This window comes from Hemitrygon akajei, chromosome 8 (assembly GCF_048418815.1).
Source record: "Hemitrygon akajei chromosome 8, sHemAka1.3, whole genome shotgun sequence".
Taxonomy (NCBI): domain Eukaryota; kingdom Metazoa; phylum Chordata; class Chondrichthyes; order Myliobatiformes; family Dasyatidae; genus Hemitrygon; species Hemitrygon akajei.
In genome coordinates, this window is record NC_133131.1 from 126,670,252 (window position 1) to 126,697,442 (window position 27,191).

A 27,191-nucleotide genomic window follows, 5' to 3' on the forward strand; every position below is an offset into this window, starting at 1 on the left:
ATCACCAGCTGAGAAACTCTCCGCTCACAGGATTTGTTTGAGTGGATGTTGGTTTATTAATGACTTTAAATCCATGCATACGCTTTAATGATTTAATCCTTTAATGATTTTTGTTTAGATACAATATCGTATCAGGCGTTTTAATAGTGGGCTGTAATAGATAGCAGAGATACAAATACCTGAATTTTGTAAGATGGTAGATCCAGAACTAAGAAAATTATTCTACTTCAATTGTCACAGGACTTCATATATAATGTGCCAGTGATGTAGTTAGAATACAATCTGTAGTTTATGTTTGTCCAGTAAATACTGCATTATCATTTGGACTACAAACAGCATGATTTCCATTATTTTACATAGTGTATGAACATATCTTATAGGGAGTGAGAATGGGATCTTTACATTTAAAATGTCAGTTTTTAATGACTTACAGATATTTACTTTTTGAGTGTTATTATTCCATTTACATTAATGACATCACCATGGAATTTTCAGCTCAATACGTAATTACAATGCAGGCATTCTGATCAATTTGGTTCTAGTTTTCCTGTAGCAAACTTCAATATGGTGCCCAGGAAATGTGACAAAGCTAGGTTTGAATAGTGAAAGGTCAAACTGTGTTCAGGGATGAGGGGGCTGGTTTTGGATGGTCAGAGAGCAGGAGAAAAAAAAGTTTTGCCGCACTGGAAGTAGAAAATAAAATAATTGGCACTATGTTCTCCAAACAATTCTCGAAATGAGCAATACTCCAGGAATGACAATGACATATATGGAAATCATATCATGGCGCACTATTAACTTAATTCAGATATTCCCAGTCAGCTTTTTGGAATAGCTATGAAGCAACCTCAATCTCTCTTTTCTGCATCATGTTGCCATTGAACAGATAAAAGTTCAAGTGTACATTGTACAAAGTTATAAATGGTGTCATTATTCACCTAGGGAGATCTCCTCCATAATTCTGATTGCAGTTTACATACCACCAGCAACCGACTACAATCGTGAGATACTACATGATGCCGTCTCCAAACAAGAGACTCCATCCCGACACATTTCAAATCATACGCAGGGACTTCAACCAGGCTTGTTTGAAGAAAACCCTACCCAATTACCATCAGCAAGTAACCTGTAGTACCAGACACAGTAGACCACTGTTATAATAAAGGTAAGGAAAGCCTACCATTCCATGCCCAGATCACATTTTGGTAAATATGATCACTTGGCTGTCCTTCTCCTCCCTGCATACAGCAGAGGCTAAAGAGTAAAGTTTCAGAGAGTAGGACAACAAAGAGGTGGCCGTGGGAGATGGAGGAGCTGGTACAGGATTGCTTCGAGTCAGTGATCTGGGCCATGTTTAAGGACTCAACTGTAGATCTGAATGAATACACCATGGTTGTAAGGGACTTTATTGAAACAGTTGTCGACAAATGCGTTCCCACAAAATCATTCATGGCCCTGGATGATCCATGAGGTGTGCAATCTACTGACAGCCAGATCAGAAGCATTCAAGTCTGATGATCAAGAAAGTTACAAGAGCTCCAGGTACAATCTCCTGAAAGCTATTTCACAGGCAGTGGCAATTCCAGACTAAAACTGAATCAACGAAGGGTGCTCAACTGTTGTGGCAGGGCTCGAATACTATCACCTTTAATAAAGTTAAATCAAGTGAATTGGGCGACAAGAGAGCTTCGCCTCCAGATGAGATTGATACCTTCTATGCTCGTGATGACCATCAAAATGTGGAGGAACCATCACAAACTGCCATACCCCCCGATGATCCCATGATTTCAGCCTCTGAGGCCGATGTGCCCTTAGGAGGTGAACCCTCAGAAAGCATCCGGCCCAGACTGGGCACCTGGCTAAGTACAAAAGACCTGTGCTGATCAACTGGCTGGAATGTTCACCGAGATCTTTATGCTCTCACTTTGGCAGTGTGTGGTACCCACCTCTTTCACGTAGGCATCGGTATCAAGAGGAGCCTAAATGACTATCATACAGTAGCACTTACATCCACAGTGATAAGGTGTTTTGAGAAGTTAGAGATGAAGCATACAAACTCCTGTCTGAGAAGAGACTTAGATCCACTCTAAATTTGCCTACTAGAGTAACAGTTCCGCAGTAGATGCCGTATCAGTAGCTTTTCGCTCAACTCTAAAACATCTGAACAGCAAATATACATACATAAGGATGTCTTTATCAACTGCAGCTCTGCATTCAATACTATCAGCCCCTCAAAACTAATCAATAAGCTCCAAGACCTTGGCCCCAATACCTCCTTGTGCATCTAGATCAATTTCCTCTCTTGCAGACACCAGTTGGATTGGCACCAACTTCTCCTCCACAATCTTCAACTGCACAAGGCTGAGTGCTTAGCACCCTGCTCTACTCGTTTTACACTTATGACTGTGTGGCTAAGCACAGCTCCACGGTCATACTCAAGTTTGCTGATGACACCACTATCATAGGCTGAATCAAAGGTGGTGGCGAATCAGCATATCAGAGGGAGATTGAAAATCTGGCTGAGTAGTGCCACAACAACAACTTCTCATTCAATGTCAGCAAGACCAAAGATCTAATTATTGACTTCAGGGGGAGGACCAGAGGTGGAGCGGGTGAGCAATGTTAAATTCCTTGGTGTTATGATTTCGGAGGACCTGTCCTGGCCCCAGCACACAAGTGCAATTATGAAGGAAGCACAGCAGAACCTCTACTTCCTTAGGAGTTTATGGAGATTCAGAATGACATCTACAACCTTGACAATCTTCAGTAGATGTGTATGGAGAGTATATTGACTGGCTGCATCACAGCCTGGTATGGAAACACCAATACCCTTGAATGGAAAACGACACAAAAAGTAGTGGATATGGCCCAGATCAATCACAGATAAAGCCCTCCCAACTACTGAGCAACTCTGCATAAAACACAGTCACAGGAAAGCAGCATCTATTATTGGGGCCCCCACCATCAAGGCCATGCTCTTTTTGTTGATGCTATTAGAAAGTACAGGAGCCTCAGGACTTGCAGCACCAAGTTCAGGAACTGTTACTACCCGTCAGCCATCAGGCTCTTGAACCAAAGAGGATAACTTCACTTGCTCATTCATTGAAATGTTCCCACAACCAAAGGACTCACTTTCTAGAACTCTTCATCACAGGTTCTCCATAGTTATTGTCTATTTATTTATTTATTTATTTATTATTATTTCTTACTTTTTGTATTTGCACAGTTTGTTGTCTTGTGCAATCTGTTTGACTGCCAACCTCTCAATCTTCCATTGATTCTGTTATGGTTATTATTCTATAGATTTATTCAGTATGCACTCAAGAAAATGAATCTCAGGGTTGTATATGGTGACATATATGTACTTTGATAATAAATTTACTTTGACCTTTGAAATGCTGGCCAGGCTAGCAATCTTCTCATAAATATAACGTTTTCTTAAAAAACGAGACCCAAGAGGAAAACTCCTCAGAGCAAAGATGCTGAAAATACAAATCCATTAACATCCAGAGAGCCAGAACAAGCAAAAGCTCACATAGGAACTTTGTACAACAGGCTGGTAAGGGATATCAAGCCAACCGGGCTCAATTCAATCCCTCGAGTACAAATGATACAGTAGTGCACTTAAGGAAATGAAGAGGGCAAAACTGAATACGAGATATCCTTAGCAGATAGGTGATGGGTTCTGTAAATATATCAAGAGCAAAAGACTAAGTGGGGAGAGAACAGGTACCCTTCAGGATCAGTGTGATGGTCTACACATGGAGCCAAGGACGAAGAGAAAGATCTTAAATGAATACTTCTTGTATTGTGGATGCAGTGGAAAAGTTCATGGAAGCTTAGATATTGAGATGATGATATATTTAGTGATGTCCTGAAACATTCCAATATTACAAAGGAGTTGTTGCTGGTCTTGAGGAACATTAAGCTAGATAGATCCTAGGACACTATGGGAAGCAATGGAAGAATTCTCTGTAATCTTGGTAGAGCTTATGTAACTTCCACAGAGAACTGGAGAATGGCTAATGCTGTGCATTTATTTAACAAAGACTACAAAGATAGATGAAGAACTACAGGCCAATGACCATAACAAGTTCAACTGTCAAACATACACACGAATACAGCCAAACAAAACAGCATTCCTCTGGGGCCAAGGTGCAAAGCACAGTACTGACGGCTCACAGCACATACAGTTACTATAGCAGTAAACATAGTCAGGAAAAGCAGAAAAGGAAACGTATATACCTGGAGCCCAAGCCCCCAAGTGTCATGGCCTGTAGGTTGACGGTGTAGCTGTCCTCACACAATAGCTCAGCTGCAAATGAATGCAATCCAACTTGTCTTCTACCCAGTGAACACTGGAGGGCAGCACTGGCAGGAATGGCCAGCCTCATGCTCTCTCACACACCAGCACCAGCATCTCCTTCCCTGGGCAACTGCGACAGTCGAGCCCGTGGCATGAGGGCCTGATCCACACAACAACCAAGGCCACACAGCACCCCCACCATCAGTCACCCAATGAATCAAGGAATTATACTTGCAGTATTCTACATTACCAATATTCAAAAGAATCCAAGACAATAATTTGCACCATTTGTTGGACTGCACACTGCGTCTGACACCTTCCTACTTGGGTGGCTGTAGCTGCAGGCAAGCCCACTTCCACCACCATCAAGCAACTCATCAGTAGGGCAGACCTGCAGCACTTGATATTCTCAATAACTAGCAGTCTTGCAATCACATAAAAGATGCAAAGCATGAAGTTACACCTTTGTTTTGGACTCAGAGGTGCACTGCCATCCGCGATGGGAAAGTCGGGCTGGGAATTCCAAGATATGCAATCTATTTGCATTCAGATAGGCATGGGCTGCTTAGGGAATGTTGGGAAAAATCTTCTCTCACAAATTTGATTTTATTTTGTTACACAAAGGAAAGTTAAACAAAAGGATTGACAAGAGCAGGGAAGTAGATGTTATCCACATGGACTTCAGCAAGGACTTTATTAAGTCCTGCATGGTAGACTAGCTCAGAAAGCAAAAATCACATGGGATCCAGAGTGAGTTGTACAATTGCTCAAACCTGGTTTGGTGGAACAAGTCAAACGGCAGTAATGGAGGGTTGTGGCCAGCGGAGCTACAAAGATCTGTGTTTGATCCCGTTTGTCATATATGTTAACTGTTTAGAATGAGAATAAAGATGGCATGATTCACAAACTTGCGGATGACACTTAAAATTGATAATGTAGTGTACTGTTATAACAGGATCTAGATCATCTAAGTAAGCAAAGGAATGGCAAATGGAAGTTAACTCTGACAAATGTGCTGCAGGACATAACTGCTTTGGGAGTATTTTAGAACTGAGAGCCAAAGAAGAACAAGTACATTCTTTCCTGAAAGTGCTGATGAACATAAGCAAGATGAAGGTAGCATATGGCATGTTGTCATCATTAGATGGGACACTGAGTACAGGGGTTGGGACCTCATGCTACAACTGTATAAGATGCAGGCGAAATGGCACTTGGAGTACTGCCTGTCCTCCTGATCACCATACTATAGGAAGGATATGATTCAACTGAAGAGGACGTGGAAAAGATTCACAAGGATTCACTACTGTAGGATTGGAGGGTTTGAACTGCAAAGGGAAGATTAAACAGGCTACAACTGTTTTCCCCCAGAAGAAAGAATCAGAATTACGTTAAATATCTCTGACATACAGTATATCATGAAATGTATTGTTTTGCAGTAGCAGTACATTGCAATACACACAGTGGTACTAGAAAATTTGTGAACTCTGTAAAATTTTCTCCATTTCTGCATAAAAGTGACCTAAAATGTAATCGGATCTTCATACAAGTCTTAAAATTAGATAAGAGAACCCAATTAAATAAATAATTTTTAAAAACATTATACTTATTCATTTATTGAGAAAAATGATTCAGTATTACACGTATTTGTTGGAAAAAGTACCGGTACTCAATTTCAAGTGTCAGCACTGAATTTGCAAAATATTCAGTCTATTTTAAAAGGTAGACAGCAGTGGAAGCCATATTTAATTTAAAGCAACCTTAAGGATTCTAGATTAATTTTTTTGCGATCGACACTACCAATATTATTAGTAGCCAACAGTCTGGCTAGTGTTAATTAAAAGACTAGTCACTGAGCCCGAAGCAAATATTCTGTAGCACTACTTGGGTTGACTTGCACTCTGGTGCCATCTATAGGGAAACCATCAGACACAACATAAAGTTATTAAACATGCACTTGTATGGAAGAATTGAAGAAACAGGAAGTACAAAATGATAACAATCTTATATATATTACACAAAACAAGATAATGTTAGCATATATACTTGGAATTAAGATAAAAGCTGAAATTTCATAAAATTTTGTTACAAAGCTATAAATCTTACTGAGTGATACCAAAGGGTTATTCTTTTACCAATTTAATCCTTAATGTATCAAGATGCAGCCTAGTACACTGGAAATACAAAAAGCTAAAGGAGTTGGTCAGCACCCAATAGTAGCTCTAAAGATGGTGCTCCTCGACTCACTCCATCGTTAGCTAATCTCATCAAATACAGATGGAACACTGGTATCCACTCAAACATGCAAAGAACTCCTCAGGTAATTCCTTTTCCAAACAAAGGGGAAAAAATCTAATATTTAATCTAAGTTATAAGGTATGCCATCAAAAGGCACCGTCTTGCCAATAGCTTGCTTACAGATGTAGTTTGTGCTCTGCAAGCACAATGCTACTTGAAGACACCATTTACAGTTTTGCACTAAACATAGAAAAATAAAGATAAGGACAGAGCATCAGCCTGATACAATGGTAACATTTGACCAAATATGGCATCAAAGGGTCCTGATTAAAACTGAAGCCAATGCAAGTCAAGGAAAGAAAAGTCATGGATACATTATCACCTTCAAGTTCCTAGTGAAAGTGTACACCATTCCAACCTAGAAGTACATCACTGTTCACTTAATGGATTAAAATCCTAATCTTCTGACCCAAACGCACCAAGATAAAGTTGGCAAATCATATTACTGTTTTGTAAAAGTGTTTACATTTGGTGTACTAAGTCCAGTTCTGGTCACTACATTACAAGAAAGACTGAGAAGATGTAGAAGAGGTTCACCAGAATGTTGCCTGGATTGGAGCTATGAAGAGAAGCTGGACAAATTGGATCGTTCACTCTTGGAGGCTGAAGGGTGACCTGAAAGATGTAACGCCTTAATGGTCATTTTACTCCTGTATCGAATAAAGTGGACACAGAGTCTGCTTTAGCACATCCACTTCAAGGTTCGACATGTTGTGCTTTCACAGAGGCTCTTCTTCCACTTTCATTAACATTGCATTTCACCCATCGAACTGCCATTCACTGGATGTTTTCTTTCTTGCACTATTCTCTGTAAAGTCTAGAGACTGATGTGAGTGAAAATCCCAAGAAAACAGCAATTTCTGAGATATTTAATACACCCTAAAATCATTCCATGGTCAATGTCACTTAGATCACATTTCTTCTCCATTCCGACGTTTGGTCTGAACAACCACCAAACCTCTTAACAATGTACGCATATTTTTATGCATTGAGCTGCTGCCACATGATTGGTTGATTAAATATTTGCAATAACAAGGTGTACAGGTTTACCTAATAAAGTAGCCAGTGAGTGCATAAGATTGCAAAGGGCATTGATTGGTTAAGTCATCAGAGCCAGATTTCTTTGGGTTGAAATATCAAATACCAGAGGGCATAGGTTTAAAGTTGAGGGGATAAGTTTAAAGGAAATGTTCAAAGGAAAGTTTCTATTGTATAAAAACAGCATTGCAGGTACCTGGAACATGCTGTCTGGGAAGGTGGTAGAAGCACTTACAACAGTAAAGTTTTAACTGAGATTTAGACAGACAAATGAACTGGCTGAGAAGAAGAGGAATACCAAGCACATACAAACACAGAGAACAGAGGATGTACAGGAGTGAGATATACCAATTAGTGAAGTGGTGTTACATCAACAACCTTGCACTCAACATTAGTAAGACAAAACAGCCAAATTGTGGACCAGGAAAAGTAAGACGAAGGAACACATACCAATCCTCAGAGAGATCAAAAGTAGAGAGAGTGAGCAGTTTCAAGTTCCTGGGTGTCAAGATCTCTGAGGACTTAACCTGGTCCCAATATATCAATGCAGTTATAAAGAAGGCAAGACAGCTCCTATACTCCATTAGGAGTCTGAAGAGATTTAGTATGTCAACAAATACACTGAAAAACTTCTACAGATGTGCTGTGGAGAGCATTCTGATGGTCTGCATCACTGACTGGTATGGGGGGGGGGGGGGGTAGAGGAGGGCTAGTGCACAGGACCGAAAGAAGCTGCAGAGGGTTGTAAATTTAGTCAGCTCTATCTTGGGTACTAGCCTACAAATTACCCAGGACATCTTCAAGGAGTGGTGTCTCAGAAAGGCAGCATCCATTATTAAGGACCTCCAGCACCCACAGCATGCCCTTTTCTCACTGTTACCACCAGGTAAGAGGTACAGAAGCCTGAAGGCACACACTCAGTGATTTAGGAACAGCTTCTTCCCCTTTCCCATCTGATTCTTAAATGGACATTGAATCCGAGAACACTACCTCACTTTTTTAATATATATTAATTGTTTTTGCACGATTTTTTATCTATTCAATATACATATACTGCAATTGATTTACTTATTTATTCTTCTATATTATGTACTGGATTGAACTGCTGCTGCCAAGTTACAGATACATGTACTGTATATATATCCTTCACATCCCACTTTCTGGAAGCTATCAGGAATGACAGGGCCAGAAGCTAGGACAATCCTCACTTATCAAGACACATAATTCTTCATGAACATAATGTGGCAAGAAGCAGGTCAAGTTGATTCACAGATTATTCAATGATTGGCTCTGCAAAACAACACTAAACCAAGGAACAGGGTCACTGACAGAAATATCTGCATTTTCACAGTTAATTATACATGTACCGATGACAAAAGACATTGCCAGTTTTACAGGAAAGTGATGGGGAGCTGTGATATTTTTGCCGTCATTGAAATTGCAAATGTCAGACCAGTATGTCCCATTTTAGACTGAAGAAGCTGCCAAGCAGAAACAAAGGTACAATATTACTTCTGTGTCTTCACACTCATCCCTTATGTGAAGTGTGTGAAGTTTTAGAAGAATTCATAAGCTGACAGTTCTGACAGAATGTGCGTTCCACAGCAATTACCATCTAATAAAGTGGCTAGAGACAAATATGTTAACCAATTAGGAATCATGATATCAATATCAAACTAAATAACAGCCACTAAGGCTGACTTTTAAAAATATTCACCTGTGATTTAAAAACAACTAGACCATAGAATCCTTATAAGAAAGCAGATTACAAGACCACAGGATCACAAAATATAGGAGCAGAATTAGGCCACTTGACCCATCAAGTTTGCTCCATCATTTCATCATGGCTGATCCATTTTCCCTCTCAACCCCATTCTCGCACCTTCTTAACCTTTCGCAGCCTGACTAATCAAAACCCTATCAATCTCTGCCTTAAAAACATGCAATGACCTGGTACCACAGCCACATGTGGCAATGAATTCCACAGATTCACCACTCTCTGGCTAAAGAAATGCCTTTACATTGTCGTTCTAAGCGGATGTCCCTCTATTCTGAGACTGTGCCCTCTGATCCTAGACTCTCCAACCTCTCCACATCCACTCAATTTAGACCATTCAACAGGTTTCATTAAGAACCCCCTCCCCACCCCCGGTCTAAATTCCAGCAAGTACAGACCCAGAGCCATCCAACACTCCTTATACCATAACCCTTTCATTCTCAGAATCATTCTTGTGAACCTTCTCACAAGTTCTCAGATATGGGGCCCACAATATTCCAAGTGAGATCTCACCAGTGCCTCATAAAGACCCGGCATCACACCCTTGTTTTTATACTCTAGTCCTCTCAAAATGAATGCTAACATTGCATTTGCCTTCCTCACCATAGACTCAACCTGCATGTTAACCTTTAGAGATTGCTGCATGATGACTCCTAAATCCCTTTGCACTTCAGATTTTTGAATTTTCAGTCTGCTTAGAAAATAGTCTACGCTTTTGTTCCATCTACCAAAGTGCATGAGTGTATATTCCCTGACACTGTATTCCATCTGCCATTTCACTACCCATTCTCCAAATCTGTCCGTCCTTCTTGCAGACTCCCTTGCTTCCTCAATACTACTGCCCTACCTGTTAAACTGTTCTACTGTTACCAAACAACTATTTGGGTTGTTTAATTATAGGTTATGAAACATTTTAGTGAGTGACTATTCAATTCAATTAAACCCAAGATGATAGATCTCAAGAAAGGTAGTTTAAGCAAAAGAACATCATGCAAAAACTGTATAAATAATGAAGGAATACTCTCCGTGTCTGTCTGGTTCAATGCAAGTTTATGGCCATCTGTGGAATATGGGCCAACAAACAGGAGAGGTAACTTTACAAATATGGTATTTAGTTAACAGTTTTAAACATTAACAAGTATTCTGAGGTGTCTCACAGAGTGGATTTAAATAAAAATGCTTAAGGAGATTTTAGGACTCCTTACTGAAAAGCTTGATAAAAGAAGGTGGTTTGATTGAGCAATTAAATCTAAATCAGGGCTCAATCCAACAAGATCCTTGCTCCATAAGAGATGATGGTTTAGAAATGGAAACAAAAGTATTTAAAATATTTCACTCACTGTTCTCTGCATCCAAAAACTAACAAAGGATCAAACAGGCAGGGCTGTAAGGGTTAAAAACAGAGCAGCTGGTATGAAGGTTTTTCATTATCAATTCTGTACTGACAGATCCATCACAGATTCCACAATGACACCCTTGGGCTAAACTGTCAAATACTATTAATAGTAGAGCAAGAGTTCAATATCACTAACTCACTTCATCTTTAGTGAACAGAGATTATAAATAGAGTTGTTCCTGGAAAAAAAAATTGTACTATTTACAGAAATCGTTCACTATTGTGAACTATTCTGTGCCAGCATAAAAATTACGGACACATTTGGAACCTGTAAAGTGAAAAGCTTACCATGATGACTAGGAAAGACCCATTGTGATGAATAACGTGTTAAGCATTCTTGTTTGATGCTATTGGTGCCTACGAGCCACAGGGCAACAAATTTCATTTATACTGCTATGATTCATCACACACCAGGAGAGGACAGGTATTCTCAAAACAAAACCAACTGTATCCCCTTATTTCTCTTATCTTCTTCCCACACTGAAAGCAAAGGGACAGGTCTCTCCAGACTTGGCCTATTAACTTTCCAATATTATGCGTAACTATTTGCAATTCAAAGGGATCATTTTCAATGTAATGCCGTCAATGGTCAGTTCCCTCATCCGGGGCCTATCAGGAAAATCAACAATAACTTTTCATTCCCTCCTCCCAGGATTCTAAATGTCCTTTCCATGTTAAGCAGCTATTTTCAATTACTTCTCAAATACATTGGTATACCCCTTCGAGCCACCCCGTAGAGTGCCGATTCATTACTGTGCTCTTGATCTTTTGCTTCTGATGTAGCATGTAGGATGATATTTTCAAAATCACATCTGCTGGGGTTGCATGTTGCAGTGCCAGGCACCTGAAACAAATGAAAGCTCTTTGCTGGCATTGTCACAATAAAGAAGTCAATAGAAGTCAGCATTTACAGAGCCAAAAGGTGAAAGTCGACATTATCCACATGTTACGTGTTGTAACTTCAAAACATTAAGCCAACTCAAAGGAAGACATGGGAATCCCGGAATGCGGGTGTAACTTTGTGTTTACTTTTAAGTGAGGCACACACATAGCACATGATAGCGTGATGATCTATGCAATTCATGTATTTATACATATAAATGGTTTCAGTTTTAAATGTCCTTGCATTACTTTCACAATATCAGTAATGTTCTTCTCTGCTGGCTTGGTTGGAGCAGTCAAACTTCAAAGCAAACTATGTGCCTTTAAATCCAATGGACTCAGCAAAATTGGCACTTGCTTCTCATTGGCTACTTCATTTGCTTCAAAATGCTGTTCAATTAGCTCAGGATACAGGAGTCAGTTGAGCAGTCGAACACATCTATCTTTCTGATGTAGCCATTTCTTTTTTTTGTGATTACTATCACCCAGTATTCATTGTTTATAAACCCACGTTTTGAATTTTCTGCATTTTTTATATAAACTCAATCACGTCTTCCCTTCCGAAGAACACACTTTTTTTTTTTAAAACATGACTGTTCCTTCCTGCAATTCAACAGCTCAACAGCTATCTTGGGCTCTTTTTAAAAATACCTCATCGCCATTGTTGTTTTGTAACTTCAAAACGTTAGATGCAAAGGAAGACACAGGAGTCCAAAACGCGAGTCTAACACTGTGCTTACTTTTAAGTGAGCTGTGCATGTAGCATGATGACATATGCAATGTATTTACACAGATAACCCATAACTATTTACATGAACAAGAATACTTAATCATGTGAGGTGGAGACCTTGCAGCAAGACAGAGAGGGAAGAGGATATGGAGGTACAGCAGATAAGTATGGAGAGGATGAACAAAGGAAGAGGAAAACTAAGTGAATGGTCAAGTGTGGCTGGGAGGAGACCACCCAGTTGGTGGGGGAGGGGTGTGGGTTACCTAAAGTTGTAAAATTCAATGCTCACACCATTGGGTTGTGAGCTATGCAAGCAAAGTATGAGCTGCTGTTATTTCAGAGTGCAATTGAGCTCTCCGTACTGATTGAAAAAGCTGACGACAGTTGGAGAGGACTGGGAAGGAGAGTGACAATGACATGGAACTAGAAGCTCCAGGATACCACTGTGGCCAGAGCACAGGTCAGATCCTGCAGCCCACTGGCCCATACCAACCTGGATGCCCGAAGCTCATCCTGTTTCCCAATGTTTGGCCCAAAGGTGTTCAGCAAAATGGCACGTGCTTTGCTTTACCAATAGGAGGCAGCCACATTGTGACATGAGTGCAGTGTAATAGAATAGAAGAGGCGCACATGAGCCTCTGCCTTACTTTGAAGGGCCCTTTAGGTCCCTGGATGCTGGCAAGGAAGATGAAGGGACTGGTGTAAGGACCTCCAATAATTCCATCAAAAATGCCAGAGGATGAGGCTGGATCAGTGGACCAGGGAGTCATTGAGTGAGTGTCCATGCAAAAAAGAAGGGCTGTCCATGAGTGCTTGTGTGTGGGGTAGTCTGGGCAGTCATTGTGGGCACTGTGGCTCAGGGCTGTATTGTGGTAGGGGCAGTTACAGTATTAGTAAGGATTAGCAACTCATGCTCCATGAGCTAGCGGACTACTCAGATCCTACCATCTCCCTCATCACATGCTGTTGGAGATGATGAAAACTGCTGTCTCCCCCTTTATTTGCTTGACTCCACAACTCTCTGTCACCTAGTGATGTCTCTATAGCTACTAGCTCAACGGAAGTTATCAATGGCTCTTGCTGCAAGAATGTTGGCAGAGGACAGAGATTTGCACCAGTTCCCAACACAACAGTGCTGCCAATAACACAGTGCTACGTTGGCAACCTTATAATGACCCCTTTTAACACCAATTCCATTTGCACTCTCTTTGCGGGGATGATATCTTTAGGGCTAAGCAAGATACTAGGGTAGAGCATTCACTGATCTCCTCTACCATGGAGAGACCAGACACAGTCGGAGTTCACCACTCTGATTTTAAATAAATAACCGGGTAGATTGTCAAAGCAAAAGGTGGGGGTCTTTGTTTCACAATAAACTCCTTGTGGTGCTCAGACTCATTGTTGCTCCCCTGTCTGACCTTTATCTGTATGGAGGATAACTCCCCTGATAAGTAGAGAAGTCGGAACTTTATCATTAGCTGTTCCAGGTCAGCACCAGGGGTTCCAACACACTCAACCCCTGCTATACTACATTTACGACTGCCTACCGTTCCATGCCTAGACTGCATTTCAAGAAATATGACCACTTGGTTGTCTCCTCCTACCTTCATTCAGGTAGATGATTAAGAGCCAAGGTTCTGGCATAAGGATAACAAAGAGGTGGTCGCGAGATGCAGAGAAGCAGCTATGGAATTACTTTGAGTCAGTTTTACCGGTCCACGTAAAGGACTCAGAAAATCTGAACAAATACACCACAGTTGTCATGGACTTCATAAAAATAGCCGCGGATGAGTGTGACCCCACAAAATCAGTCAGAGTCTTCCCCAAGCAGAAGCCCTGGATGAGATGAGATCCAAACCTGCTGAGACAAGGTCAGTGACATTCAGATCTGGCGACCAAGTAAAATACAGAGGTCTGGGTATGATCTCCTGAAAGACTAACATGTGCGAAATGGCAATTCAGAATCACTACAGGATGCTCATCAGCTGTGTCAGAGCTTAAATGCTATCACCTCTTACAAACTGAAACCAAGAGACATAGGTGACAACAGGATTTCACTACCACATTAGCTCAATACCTTTTATGGTTGCTTTGACCATCAAAATATGGAGGCACCTTCACAAACTCCCACATCCCCCTGTGGTTTTAATCTCCGAGGCCGACGTGAGAGCATCCAGCTCAGATGGGACACCTGACCGAGTACTGTAGACCTGTGTTGATCAACTAGCTGGAGTGATCACCGAGATCTTTAACCTCATGCTTCGGCAGTCTGAGTTACCCACGTGCTTCAAACAGGTTTTAATTATACCGGTGTCTGAGAAGAATGTGGACAATGACTACTGTCCAGTAGCACTTACACCCACTGTGAAGAAATGCTTTGAGAGCTTGGTGATGAAACATACCAACTCTTGCCCAAAATTCAACTTAGATCCACTCCAATTTGCCTACAGTGACAACAGGTCAACAGCAGATGCCATTTCATTGGCTCTTAGCTTAACCCTGCAATATCTGGACAGCAAACATACATCAGGATGCTCTTCTTCCAATACAGCTCAATATTCAATACCACCATCCCCTCAAACCTCACCAATAAGCTTCAAAACAGAGGCTTCAATATCTCATGGTGCAACTGGATGCTCTATTTCCTCTTTTCCTCTCCAGTCGATTCAGATTGGAAAAACATCTCCTCCACAATCTCTATTAGCACAGGTGCATCACAGGGCTGTGTGCTTAGCCCCTCAGTCTACTCACTTTATACTTACTCGTGTGAGGCAAAGCACAGCTCCAATGCCACAGTTAAGTTTGTTGACAACACAACTATCATTAACCAAATCAAACATAGTGACAAATCAGCCAAAAAGAGGGAGATTAAAAATCTGGCTGAGTGGCGCCGCATCAACAAACTATTACTCAATGTCAGCAAGACCAAGGAGAGGAGTACTGACTTCACGAGGAGGGAACTACAGTTTCATGAACTTGTCCCCATCGCAGGGTCAGAGGTGAAGAGGGTCAGCAACTTAAAATTCCTCGACATTATAATTTCAGTGGATCTGTCCTGGGTCCAGCACATAAATGCCATTACAGACAGTGCCTCTACTTGGAGGCTTGCAAAGATTTGGCATGTTATCTGAAACTGACAAACTTCTGTGGATGGGTGGTGGATTGACTGCATCATGGCTTGGAATGGAAACACCAATGCCCTTGGACAGAAAAAGCCTACAAAAAGTAGGGGAATGGCCCAGCCCAACATGGGCTTCCCCACCATTGAGCACATCTACGTGAGGCACTGTCACAGGAAAGCAGCAGCCATAATCAATTATCCAGGAATGCTCTCTTCTTGCTGTTTCCATTAGTAAGGAGGTACAGGAGCCTCAGGACAAGGTTCAGGGACAGTTATTATCCTCAGCCATCAGGCTCTTGAACGAGACAGGATAACTTCACTTGCCCCAACACTGAACTGTTCTCACAACCTATCTTATATCATCTTATATTGTCAATATTTATTGCTTATTTATTATTATTACTTTTTCCATTTCTTTTCATATTCACAGTTGTTTGTTCATCCTGTTGGGTGCGGTCTTTCACTGATTTTACTGCGAATGCCCACATGAATCTCAGGGTTGTGGATGGAAACAAACATACTTTGATCATTTTACTTTGATCACAAACCCACTTCTTTCTCACTTCAGTTCTTTGCTCATTTAAGCACAGTACTGGGAACAGTCAGAAAATAGCACGGCACATCATCTAATCTTAGGTCAGAAATCCACTCCCGCGTGATTGCGTTCCACTTCTTAAATTTTGTCCCATCACAACCCTGATGTTACTATCTATAAGCAGCATTGAAAACTCACAGCACAAGGTGGACAATACATGGTCCTTTCTGTCTGTATTGAGGTTTACCCCTTCGTTTGAGGTAAGGTGGGTTGGGAGGAGAGAATCAGAAAATGGGAAGGAAGTTTCTTAGACGCTGACACCTCTTTTTAAGCTCTAGTTCAATCAGAGCTGACCTCTACGTACCTAAACTAAATGTCAAGTTCCAAATCCAAACTCAGATGACAATAGCCTTCTAAAACAGTGCTTTAAAAACAAGTTTACAATAAAACAGTACTTTTTAAAAATCCTTAATTCCCACTACCTTCATTATTTTCCAAAATATACAATGAGTCTGAATTCCACAACACAGAGAAAGACCATTTGGACCACCATTGCACCCATCTGTACCAAAAACATATACCCACATTAGGTCCACAGTCTTCTATGCCTTTCTAATGCTTGTCTGAATTCTTGTTAAATGGTTGGGGAATACTGGCTCATCACCACGTCAGGGAGAAATTTGTTATCAGCTTTACTACTGTGCATTGCCTCCCTTAGGACTTTAAAGGATGTGACCTATCTATACCTTGGCATTCCCACTTGAAATACTGGCTGTCCATCTATTGTGAAAAACATAACAGCAGACAAGTCAAATTAGCAGTTAAGCTTACTTACTTGTTAACTTGTTATGACTCAGCACCAATTGGGTTATGTTGGAAAGAGTAACTGCAATAAAACAAAACAACAGCATGTAATACAAGTTAACACAGAACATTATAGTACAGCATCAAACAGACCTTTCAGTCTATGATGCCAGAAGTTACTTTACTCCCTTCTCACTGCAAATGGACAATATCCCTCCATTCTCTGCATAATGAAGTACCTCTTAAATACAACAGATTCTGGTTAATTGGGTCATCCTCAAGAAAGGAATCAATCAGGTTTAATATTACTGGCATATAGCATGAAATTTGTTGTTTTGCAGCAGCACATTGGAATATATAATTTATATATTTTTAAAAATCATTAAAGTTCAAAGTACATTAAAAAAACTTTCCCAGTGATATAACGCATAAACTCTTCTTGGGCTTCCAACCAGATACAGGTATCGATTATAACAGACATTTCGATGACAAACTCTGCCATCTTCATCAGGCGACTGGATGTGACTAATCCTGTGGTACTTATACTGTACTCCTGCAGTTCATCCCTCCTGATTGGTTAATACTCATCCAATCAGGTTTCCACTCTCCCACAGTTTACAAATTCCAGCTCTTACTTAGAGCGAGACCTTCGCCTTTGTTAAAATTCCTTTCCTCTAGTTTCAATAGCTTCCTTTACCAGACAGTCCCAAAAAGCTATTGGTGCAACATAATAGTTTTCTGCCAAAGTTAATCCTATGGCCGCTTACACTGGCCATCAAACATGAAAAAAGAACAAATCGTATGAACACTAAAAGTGAAGAAACAGCACACAGAGCATTAACCATCAAGCCACAGAGTGGCCAAAAGTGATCCACATCCAGGAGCTGCTGATGTGAATGAAGCTGGCCCAGGAGCTACCAATTCAGTCAGTTCAGCGCCGTCTCGATGCCTGCAGGCCAGAGGCGCAGATCCAGTTCTATGCTGAAGAGTCTGGATCGAATAGCAAATAGTACAGCATGCTTAGCGTGGGGAACACTAAGCATCAAACCACGGCCTAAGGTGAGTCCACTGCCACAAGCCATAGGACAATCAAACCTCACAGCATGGGACTCAAGACTCCTGCACCTTCTGTCAGGAGCAAGAGGGAGATTGGTCAAACACAGGCAGATGGCACTGAACACCCATTCATTTCCTGCTCTCATCCTCGTCAATTTTAATCTTTTTATGCTTTTATCTGAGCAGAGGAATGGAGCCGACCATGGGTTCATATTCCACCATTAGTAATCAATGCAACGTAAACTCCCCGTGATGGCTGTGGCGGCATTCCACGCCACATCCTCCAAAAGATAGCAGAAGTGCCAGACTGTTCAGACAGCCCAAAACTACATTCATAAAAGGGAAATTACAGGCTGCAATCAGTCACCTTTCAGAATATAATAATAACAAATATATTTAGAAGAGTATCCAGTAGTTTCATAAGCTGTCTGCAAGATGTCACCATTGGTCACTGGCATCATCTTGCCCTAAAATTAAGAAACACAATGGATTCTAGTTAATTGGGCCATCAGTTAATTTGGTCAGCCGCTTACCTGGGACAACTTTTAAAAAACAAAAACTAATTGAGAAAATAGCTGGGATATCCTGTGTTTATTTGTGACACCATGCCGCTTAATTGCAACAGGAAATTGTTACTAAACAGTTTTTAACTAGTGTCAGTCATGAGCGGTTTGTGGCTGTCATACACTACACTGTGCTTAGAGCAAACAGTTTTTAAATAGCATCATTTGTGTGTGTTTGTCTTCAAAAAGTGGCGATATTTGTCAGTGATATTTGACTAGAAATTACCCCCAAGACAATTCAAAATGGCTTTACTCAGAACTGTAGTTTCAAGCATTCAGGCTTGGAGATGCCAGAAACAGACAGGAGGGAAGATGAAATAATTTGACTACTTCAGCAATTTAGGAATTATGAAGAATCTGAAGTTATCAACAATAATCTTGAATGTTACAATGAAAATAAAGATTGAGGATGCAATCATTGAAAGCATTGTATGAAAGCAGTTCATTACCTGCACTAGGTATCTGTTGGTTTTTGTTCATATACAGTCAATCAAAATAACGTGGATGAATTCCTCTTGACAACTATTAGGAACTAATGGAGTTTTATAGCACCTTAGTAACATATGTAGTGTTCTAATTTGTACTGTGATTCATTTAAATACGTAATTTGTTACTCAGTTATGCAATAGTTGTCTTTTATTTTAAAATATATACCTTTTAATTATTTCCATGAAACTTCAGTTAATTGGGCCAAAATGTACTGGTCCTGATGTGTCCCAATTAACTTGAATTGACTATTTCTATTCATATCTGCCTCCCCGGTAGTGCATTCGAAGCACACACCACTGTAAAAACTTTGCCCCACACATCTCTAAGACCACTGCGATGTTCCAAAGAGCGCTACAGGAGGTTATTCTTACTCTTGGCCTATAGAACCTATAGCCAGAGAAATGATCTTTAATCTTTGACTTGTAAATCTTGTACATCTTATTTTCAAGATAACTGATTTTTAATCTTTACTTCTCTTCTAATATTTGTGTATCTGTGCACTTGTAATGCTACTGTGACACTGTAATTTCCCTTGGGATCAATAAAGTATCTATCTTCATCTTTTGAAGTTCTCCCCATCGCCACTTAAATGAATGCCCTCTATAATGGGCATTTCAAATCTGTGAGGATACCAGCTGTTTACTCCACCTATGGTTCTTATAATTTTATTAACTTAAAGTTGAAGTCATTATGTTGATTTCACTCATATATCGAACCAATACACAAGAATCATTTTAATTGCTATGAAATGATTGTACCTCCTTAGGGGGTGGGGGAGATTGGAATTCAGTAATTCAATCTAAATGTCAGGACTTGTTTCTCTTTTAATATTAATTGAAATACTTTAATTCATGGCAGTACATTACCTGGAGCAAAAGAAAACACAAAATGAAAAACAAATTGCTTTGTTAATGTCCTTTAATATTTTGCATGCCGTCACCTGTGAGTAGGGCTGCAATACGTATGCTGTATTGAATTAAATAGATAGCCTATGCAATTAAAGAAAATTTAACCTCAATGTGATGGTGATAGGAATCATCATAAGTAAGACTGAATTAGCAAAAGGAAAATAAACTGAGGACCTAGGAGTGATTGAAAAGCAATTACTTTGCAAATCTGGCCAAGGTGGGAAGTATTTTTTTAAAAAACAGCACATCTTTTCCAGGGATACTTTGCTAGAGGGCTGGAGTACAGATCAGGTACAACAGTACCTCAGCCACAAAATGCTTTGAGTGAGCCACAGAGCAAGGACTGACTACAAGGCAAACATATTTGGCACAAGACCTTGGCCAAGTTCCAGCTTCCTTTAACTAAACTTTAAGCAGAGGGGTTGCCAACCTGGGGCAGGGGATCCACGGCACAACAATAGATCGTGAAACCCTGCTTTAGCACATCTGCTTCCCCACACTCAGTATAATCTGGGGAGCATTCCAAACTCTGCTCAGTAATGTTATCTCCCTCCTCAGTTACAGACAATACCATGCTGTGCACCCTGGCATCGTGTCTACTATCTCAGTCAACAACTGCCATTTCTACAAAGGCAGAATGCTGGGAATGCTCAGCAGGTGAAGGACCCTCACAATAGAGGAACTAAGACAGTTGGATAGCCTTGGTTTGCAATCTATTACAGCCATTCCCTCTGTCCTCTCCTGCAAACTGTAACTATAAATGCCTCTTTTCTCACTCTTCTGATTCTGACGGAAGGTCCTTGACCTGAAACATTCACTCATCTTCTGCGCTTGACTTACCGACCAGTAACAGCATTTGCTGCATTCATTTCAGAATACTACTTGTTTATTATTTACCCAAGATAAATCAGCAACCAAGCTCAATATAAACACATCCTTTAAATCTAATAATATACATTTAATAGTTAAGGACTACAGAATTCACTCAACATTACAAGGTCACCTTGGACTTACGACTACCAATTGGACAAAACTTGCCATTAATTAATTACAGATTAAATAAAGCTGTAACGGACTGGACAAAGCAAATGAGGGAAACATGATAAAAAATGAAGCAAATAAAAATTAAGTCTTGGATTACAATTTATGGAGGTTACGCTGGGCGCTGAGTAGGCTACGGTCAATTATGGAAAACTCTGAACATCCTCTACATAGCACCATCCAGAGACAGAGAAGCAGTTTCAGCGACAGGTTACTATCGATGCAATGCTCCTCAGACAGGATGAAGAGGTCAATACTCCCCAATGCCATTAGGTTTTACAATTCTACCGCCAGGACTTAAGAACTTTTTAAAAGCTATTATTAATGCTTTTTGAGATAGTGATTTAGATGCATATCATATTTTTTACTGAGTTAAGTACTGTATGTAATTAGTTTTGCTACAACAAGTGTATGGGACATTGGAAAAAAGTTGAATTTCCCCATGGGGATGAATAAAGTATCTATCTATCTATCTATTCCAAGCCCACCCCTCTCCCCGGGCACGAGGAACTGTTGACAAAGGAGGGTAAACTGCACAACATGCAGGCGAGAGGCCTGAGACGGTGAGGAGGAGGAGACCTACTGAAAGAAACATTTCAAAAAACTCCGAGCTGACGGTTGACAGAATTGCACCACAAGCAAGAGAGCAGAGCTTAGTCAAGATGGCACGAAACGGCGACTCCTTTGCTTGCATCTTTGGAAACAGCTCCAGTTCCATCTTTAATATCTCTAGTTCCCTTTCAGCATTCCTTTGAAGACCCTGACCTGGAATTACACGCTGACTTCAGATCTTTACGGGAATGGGACCTTCTCTTGGGGTTTCACGGCTGACCGTTATCCAACACGCCAAGGGCTCGGTCTAAGAGTTTGGTTTGCCTTTGGAGGCCTAGGATCTCGGGGTTCTGGAGATCTCTTTCTCCCTTATTAGGTAGTACTCCGAAGATGACGTGTTCACCCGGTAGTCAACATACCACAGAGAGTCTGTGCTTGACTTCTGCGGGTGCCATGCGTTCTTTGTTGCCGGTGGGGGAGGGGGAGAAGCGAATCGTTGCTTGCTGCCGCTTACTCTTGGGAGGGATGGGAGCTGGGGTGGGGGGGGGGGGGAGACATTGGGGTTCTGATATTTAACTGTCATTCACTCTTCGGGGATTCTTCTGTTTTTGTGGATGGTTGTGAAGAAAAAGCATTTCAGGATGTATATTGTATACATTTCTGACATTAAATGTACCTTTGAAACCTTTGAATAAGCTATCCATTCCAGCACCGTTGCCTCTCTTAACCAATCAAGATGAGAGAGGGTCACAGGCTGGGTCGACAGAGGCGAGTGGTGCACCTTGCAACTTCACATGTCAGGAGTGTGATGCAACATTCTCCACTTGCCTGGATGATTTGCAATTCCCCACGTCACTGGACAAGACTGGGGGTGTTTCTGCCCAAAGGAGCAGAAACAGCCAGGGTGAACTCTATAAAATTATGCAAGGCCAAGTTAATGCTAATTCCCCCTCCTCCCCCATAGCAGAGACATCTAAATCCAGGCTGCATCGCTTTATGGTGAGAGGTAGGTGCAGAAGAGATCTTGGAAAGCATTTCCTCCCCCCACACAGAGGGTGATTGAATCCAGGGTGCACTGCCTGGGATGGTGGTTGTTGTTGATGCTTCATATGGCAAGTGCCTTTCTTTTCACAGCTCTAATTGGTTTTTGTCAAGCCACTCCTCCTGAAGCATGGCCCGGGAGGGACAGATACGAGTCTGTCCATTTGGGAGCCAGGGTTGGATCAATCTTTGTCTGGCATCTCGTGGATGGTGGTAAAGGCGTTTAGTATCTGGGTGAGTATTCACATTACCAAAAGCACACATGTTGGGTCAAAAGGTCTGTTTGCATACAGTATGACTCTATGACCCATGACTAACACTCTCACGGCATCCGCACAAACGAATGTGCTTGATTGGTCCTGGATCCACCACACTATATATTCATCCATTGGCTCTGAAGTCACAGAGTGAACAGCAGATGCCTTCCACGGCCACTCTGACAGTCCTGCGGACTTTGACAACCAAGAGCAGCAAGTGCCTGGCAGTACCACTGAATGCCCTCTACTCTGACTCAGACATGTATTGCTGTTTCTCCATCATGGTTAGGTCTTGATCCTAGAATTTCCAGCCAGTAGCGTAGATGCAAAAAAAAAACCTGCTGGCGATTCTCAGCAAGTCAGGAAGCATCTGTTCCCTTTTGCTTTCAGATAACACTGAAGAATTAGTGACACCAGAAGGACTCCAGCATTTTACGTCAGCACCACCCGGATGTGCGCGTTTTTTTTTAAAGTAAAGGATGGGCAGTAAATTTTAGCTACCCCTCATTCTGTGTAAAGATTTTAAAAATTAATTCTAATGTACCGTTGGTCAAAGACAGAGGAAAATGAATGAGGAATGGAGTGCTTCAGATCAGGAAAGCACGTCATGATCAAGGCAGACTGAGTGTAAGTGGCAATTTTGATTATCCTCTCACAATCTCGTCTAGTTGGTGATGGTGAGCTTGCCTTCATGAAGAACAAGTTCGGCTGCACACAGTAGACCACCACATAACCCTTCCAAGAAATGCATGTCTGCTTCAAAGGCCAAAGCCAGGGACATGGTGTTTCCAATGACGGCATTAATTAAATCTTTGCTAACCACCATCCACTGATGTGCCACAGTAGCTGAAATAGATGGCAGAGAAAGATAATTACTGCAGCCACGATTTCTATAATTGTCTGTGGTCAAACAACTGAGAGAGGCAAAAGAACATTCACTTCCATTGCAGCTCCAGGCAAAGTTGACATCTATTCTCCAAAAAGCAATGGGTGCGAAATCGCCAGGCGGACTCATAACTCTCACAAGATCTCGTGCATTCCGCTCAATGGTCTTGGAATCCCTTTGGAAAGGGAGGGCCAGCAACTGTCAAATGTGTGACAAGTTGCAGGATGTTGCAAATGGCTGCAGCTTCCACTTGGAAGAAGCCGAGTTGCCATGGTCATCTTAACAGCACTGATCAACATGTCCCTCAGCAGCCCAAACATTGCCACAACAGGGGCCAGGTTTCAGTGATGTGTCCTTATGAAGTGCAAACACATAGTTGATTGCTTGTCATTGTAATTTATACATGACCGCCACAGATGTTAAGACACCACAGCCACACCTCAGGATGGTCTGTTATACCATCCAAAACATAAGCAGTGCCAAGGCAATTGCATACCCAGGATTTTCTCAGTTTAAGATCATGAGGTCAAGCAGTGAACAAGGAGTAGCTAACAAGCATAATTTTAACTCCAAGTTTTTTTTCAAGTGTCAAACTTAAGCAGTAATGTGTGAAACAAACACAAAGAAAAAAAGAGAAAACTGAAAAGTACTGTACTTACAGAGTCCTGAAATATCCAACATATTAGAGATGCCCCTGTCACACAAATCCAGGTCTGTCTGGTTCTTTTCCTTGCATTCTTCTACTATTTTTTTCAGTGATTTCGACATTCTCTGCAGTAAAATAAAACAAATACAATGGAATAATACAACACGTTTGTTACATGCAGAAGCCAAATTATAAACCAAAGTATTCAAAAGTTGCAACAAACAACTTAAAAATGCTTGTTGCATCAGGCTTCCGGGTGATATTTAACAAACTCACGAATGAAAATAACCTATTTCGTTCAGGCTTATGCTGTCGTCTAAAATACACCAGTCTAAAGTAAAAAAAAAACAAAATAAAATACCCGTTAATTATAACTTGTATTTGCTACTTGAAACTCCCAACGCCGCCAGAAACAAGGATCACACCCAACCGGAAGTCATAAGCGAAGAATTCCTGCTTTCGTGAACGCTTTTGCTTTAAAAGGACATTACCTCCAAAAGCCCTGGAGCCACAAGCGCACCAACCACCCACCGCAAGAAACGCCTCAGATAAATGTCAATCAATGTTTTTATCCTATCACTACACAGGAATCCGCCAGTCACTCGCAGCTAACTTGTCAATCATCGCAACCATCCAATCATCCGATGAAGCATTTTATCCACTCAAAGGCTGGAAGGGAAGCGCAATAAATGTCAATCAGTTTCATTGTCCAATCAGTATAGACTATTCCATCCAATCGAGAGAGGCTGTGAATTTGCGTTTGTCAGCACCGGTTGGAAAATACTGTAACATTTCAACTGGAGTTCTTTTCGCGGGTAAGATAAGAAATGATCTTAGTACTATATATACCATATGTGAAGCACTAGATCCTTTTACATATATAAATTTATCAATGTTTGGACTCTAAATAACTTTTTGCAATACATGTAATGCTTTAGTTCTCTTCCTGACTAATCAGCTAAACACTTTGGAACCGGTTTAAAAAAAGAACAGTCATGCATTTAGTAAGACTCAAAATAAACTTAGGCATAAAAATAAGATTCCAAAATGGTTTAGGTATCTTGCGTTTCAACTTACTTCTACGTTTGTAATTTAAGGTTACAACATGATTTGCGTCAATTGATAAAGTTAGGCAGTCAAAGCAGATTTATTAATACGGTATATGTCATCATACACTGTTTGGAGATTAATTTTCTTGTAAGTGTTTACGGGAAAATAAATGAATGCAATAAAACTTTTGATAACATTCTACATAAACAAAGCTTGACCAACAACCAGCAAATGGGACAAATAAATCTATAATACTGAGAATGTGAGTTGTAGAGTCCTTGAAATTGAGCCTTGTAGGTTGAGTTGTGGAAGATAACCAGGCTAATTCAGGAGTCTAATGGCTGTGGTGTAATAATTATTCCTGAATCCGGTGGTGTTGACCATGTACCTCTTGAACAATGGTAGTAGCTAAACTTGGCGTGGCCTGGATGGTGGTGGTTCTTGGTGCTGGATGATGCTTTATTGTAGCAGCACTCCATGTAAATGTGCTCAATGATTGGGAAGCATTGCTTGTGATCGACAGGGGTTGTACCCACCACTTTCTGTGGATTTTTCTGTTCCTGAACATTGGTGTTCCATACAAACTCTGGTGCAACTAGTTAGGATGCTCTCCACTGTACATCAATAGAAATTTGTCAAACTTTTAGGTGATGTGCTAAGTCAACACAGACTTCTAAGAAAGTGGAGGTACTGTCATGCCTTATTATTGATGGCACTTTCATGTTGGTCTCAGGCCAAATTCTCTGATATGATAACGCCAAGGGATTTAAAGTTACTGACCCTAAGGCCCATGGAACTTTGGCTTCTTCCTCCTGTAATCAATAATCAGCTCTTTAGTTTTGGTGATGTTGACTGAGAGTTTATTGTTGTAGCATTCAACCGGATATTCAGTCACCCTCCTATTTGTCGATTCGTCATCACCTTTGAGCAACAAGTGCTGCCGTCAGCAAACTTAAGTGCAGTATTGGAACTGTACTCAGCTCCAATGCTGTGTTTAACTGTACTTAGTTGTACTTAAAGGAATGGCAAGTGGGATTTAACAGAGGAGCAAAGTGATGCATTTTGGGTAGGGCATATACAGTGAATAGTAACAGGGCCCTAGGGAGTGTTGTTGAAGAGAGAGACAGAGGAGTGCAAGTTTGTAGTTAAATGATATAGAATCATGGAAACAGGCTGTTCAGCACAACTGGTCCATGCTGATCAAACTACCCCATCCAAGCAAATCTATTTGCCAAAATTATCCCATTATCTTTTAAACCTTTCGTTTCCAAGCACCAGCCCAATTGTCTTTGAAAATATGTTATTGTCCCTGCATCTTCCTTTGGAGCTCATCTGCACGCATACCACCCTTTGTATATTTTTTTTAAATGCCTCTCAAGTTGCTGTTACATCTTTTCCCCTCACCTTAAACCTATGGCTTCTTGATTCCCCAACTCTGAGGAAAGGCCTGTGAGCATTAACCCTATCTATGCCTTCATGGTTTTATACACCTCAATAAGATCGCATCTCGGTCTCTGGCACTCCAAGGAATAAAGTCTTAGCCTGTTCGACGTCTATCTGTAACTCATCCCCTCAAGTCCTGACAATTACCTTGTAAATCTTTCTGCAATTTTTCAGACTTAGAAACCTAGTGCAGCTCACCAACTGTACCATGACTGTCCAACATTTATCAACACTGCCCTGACAGATGAAGGCAAGCATGCCAATGGGCTTTTTCTCCCCTCAATCTATTCGTGTGTCTACTTTTGGGGAACCCTGTCCCCTTGTTTCACAACAACCCCCCCCCCCCCCCCACAGGCCTCGATTAGTATACTGTAT

The 27,191-nt window shown here is 41.0% G+C and overlaps 1 protein-coding gene across 3 annotated transcripts in view; it reads right to left on the reverse strand.

Moving 5' to 3' along the window:
* The window catches only part of rsu1 (Ras suppressor protein 1), a 215,320-nt gene that overhangs the window by 160,289 nt on the left and 27,840 nt on the right, over positions 1–27,191 (reverse strand). The window contains exons 1-3 of one of the 3 annotated variants that reach the window (XM_073054593.1): positions 24,685–24,833; positions 24,337–24,448; positions 16,916–16,966 (exon numbers count right to left, since the gene is read on the reverse strand). In XM_073054593.1, the coding sequence (XP_072910694.1) occupies positions 16,916–16,966; positions 24,337–24,445 (160 nt within the window). In that variant the 5' untranslated portion in view covers positions 24,446–24,448; positions 24,685–24,833. Of the gene's footprint in view, positions 1–16,915; positions 16,967–24,336; positions 24,449–24,599; positions 24,620–24,684; positions 24,834–27,191 lie in introns of those variants that run through there. The other 2 variants (XM_073054594.1, XM_073054592.1) reach the window with 2 other exon arrangements.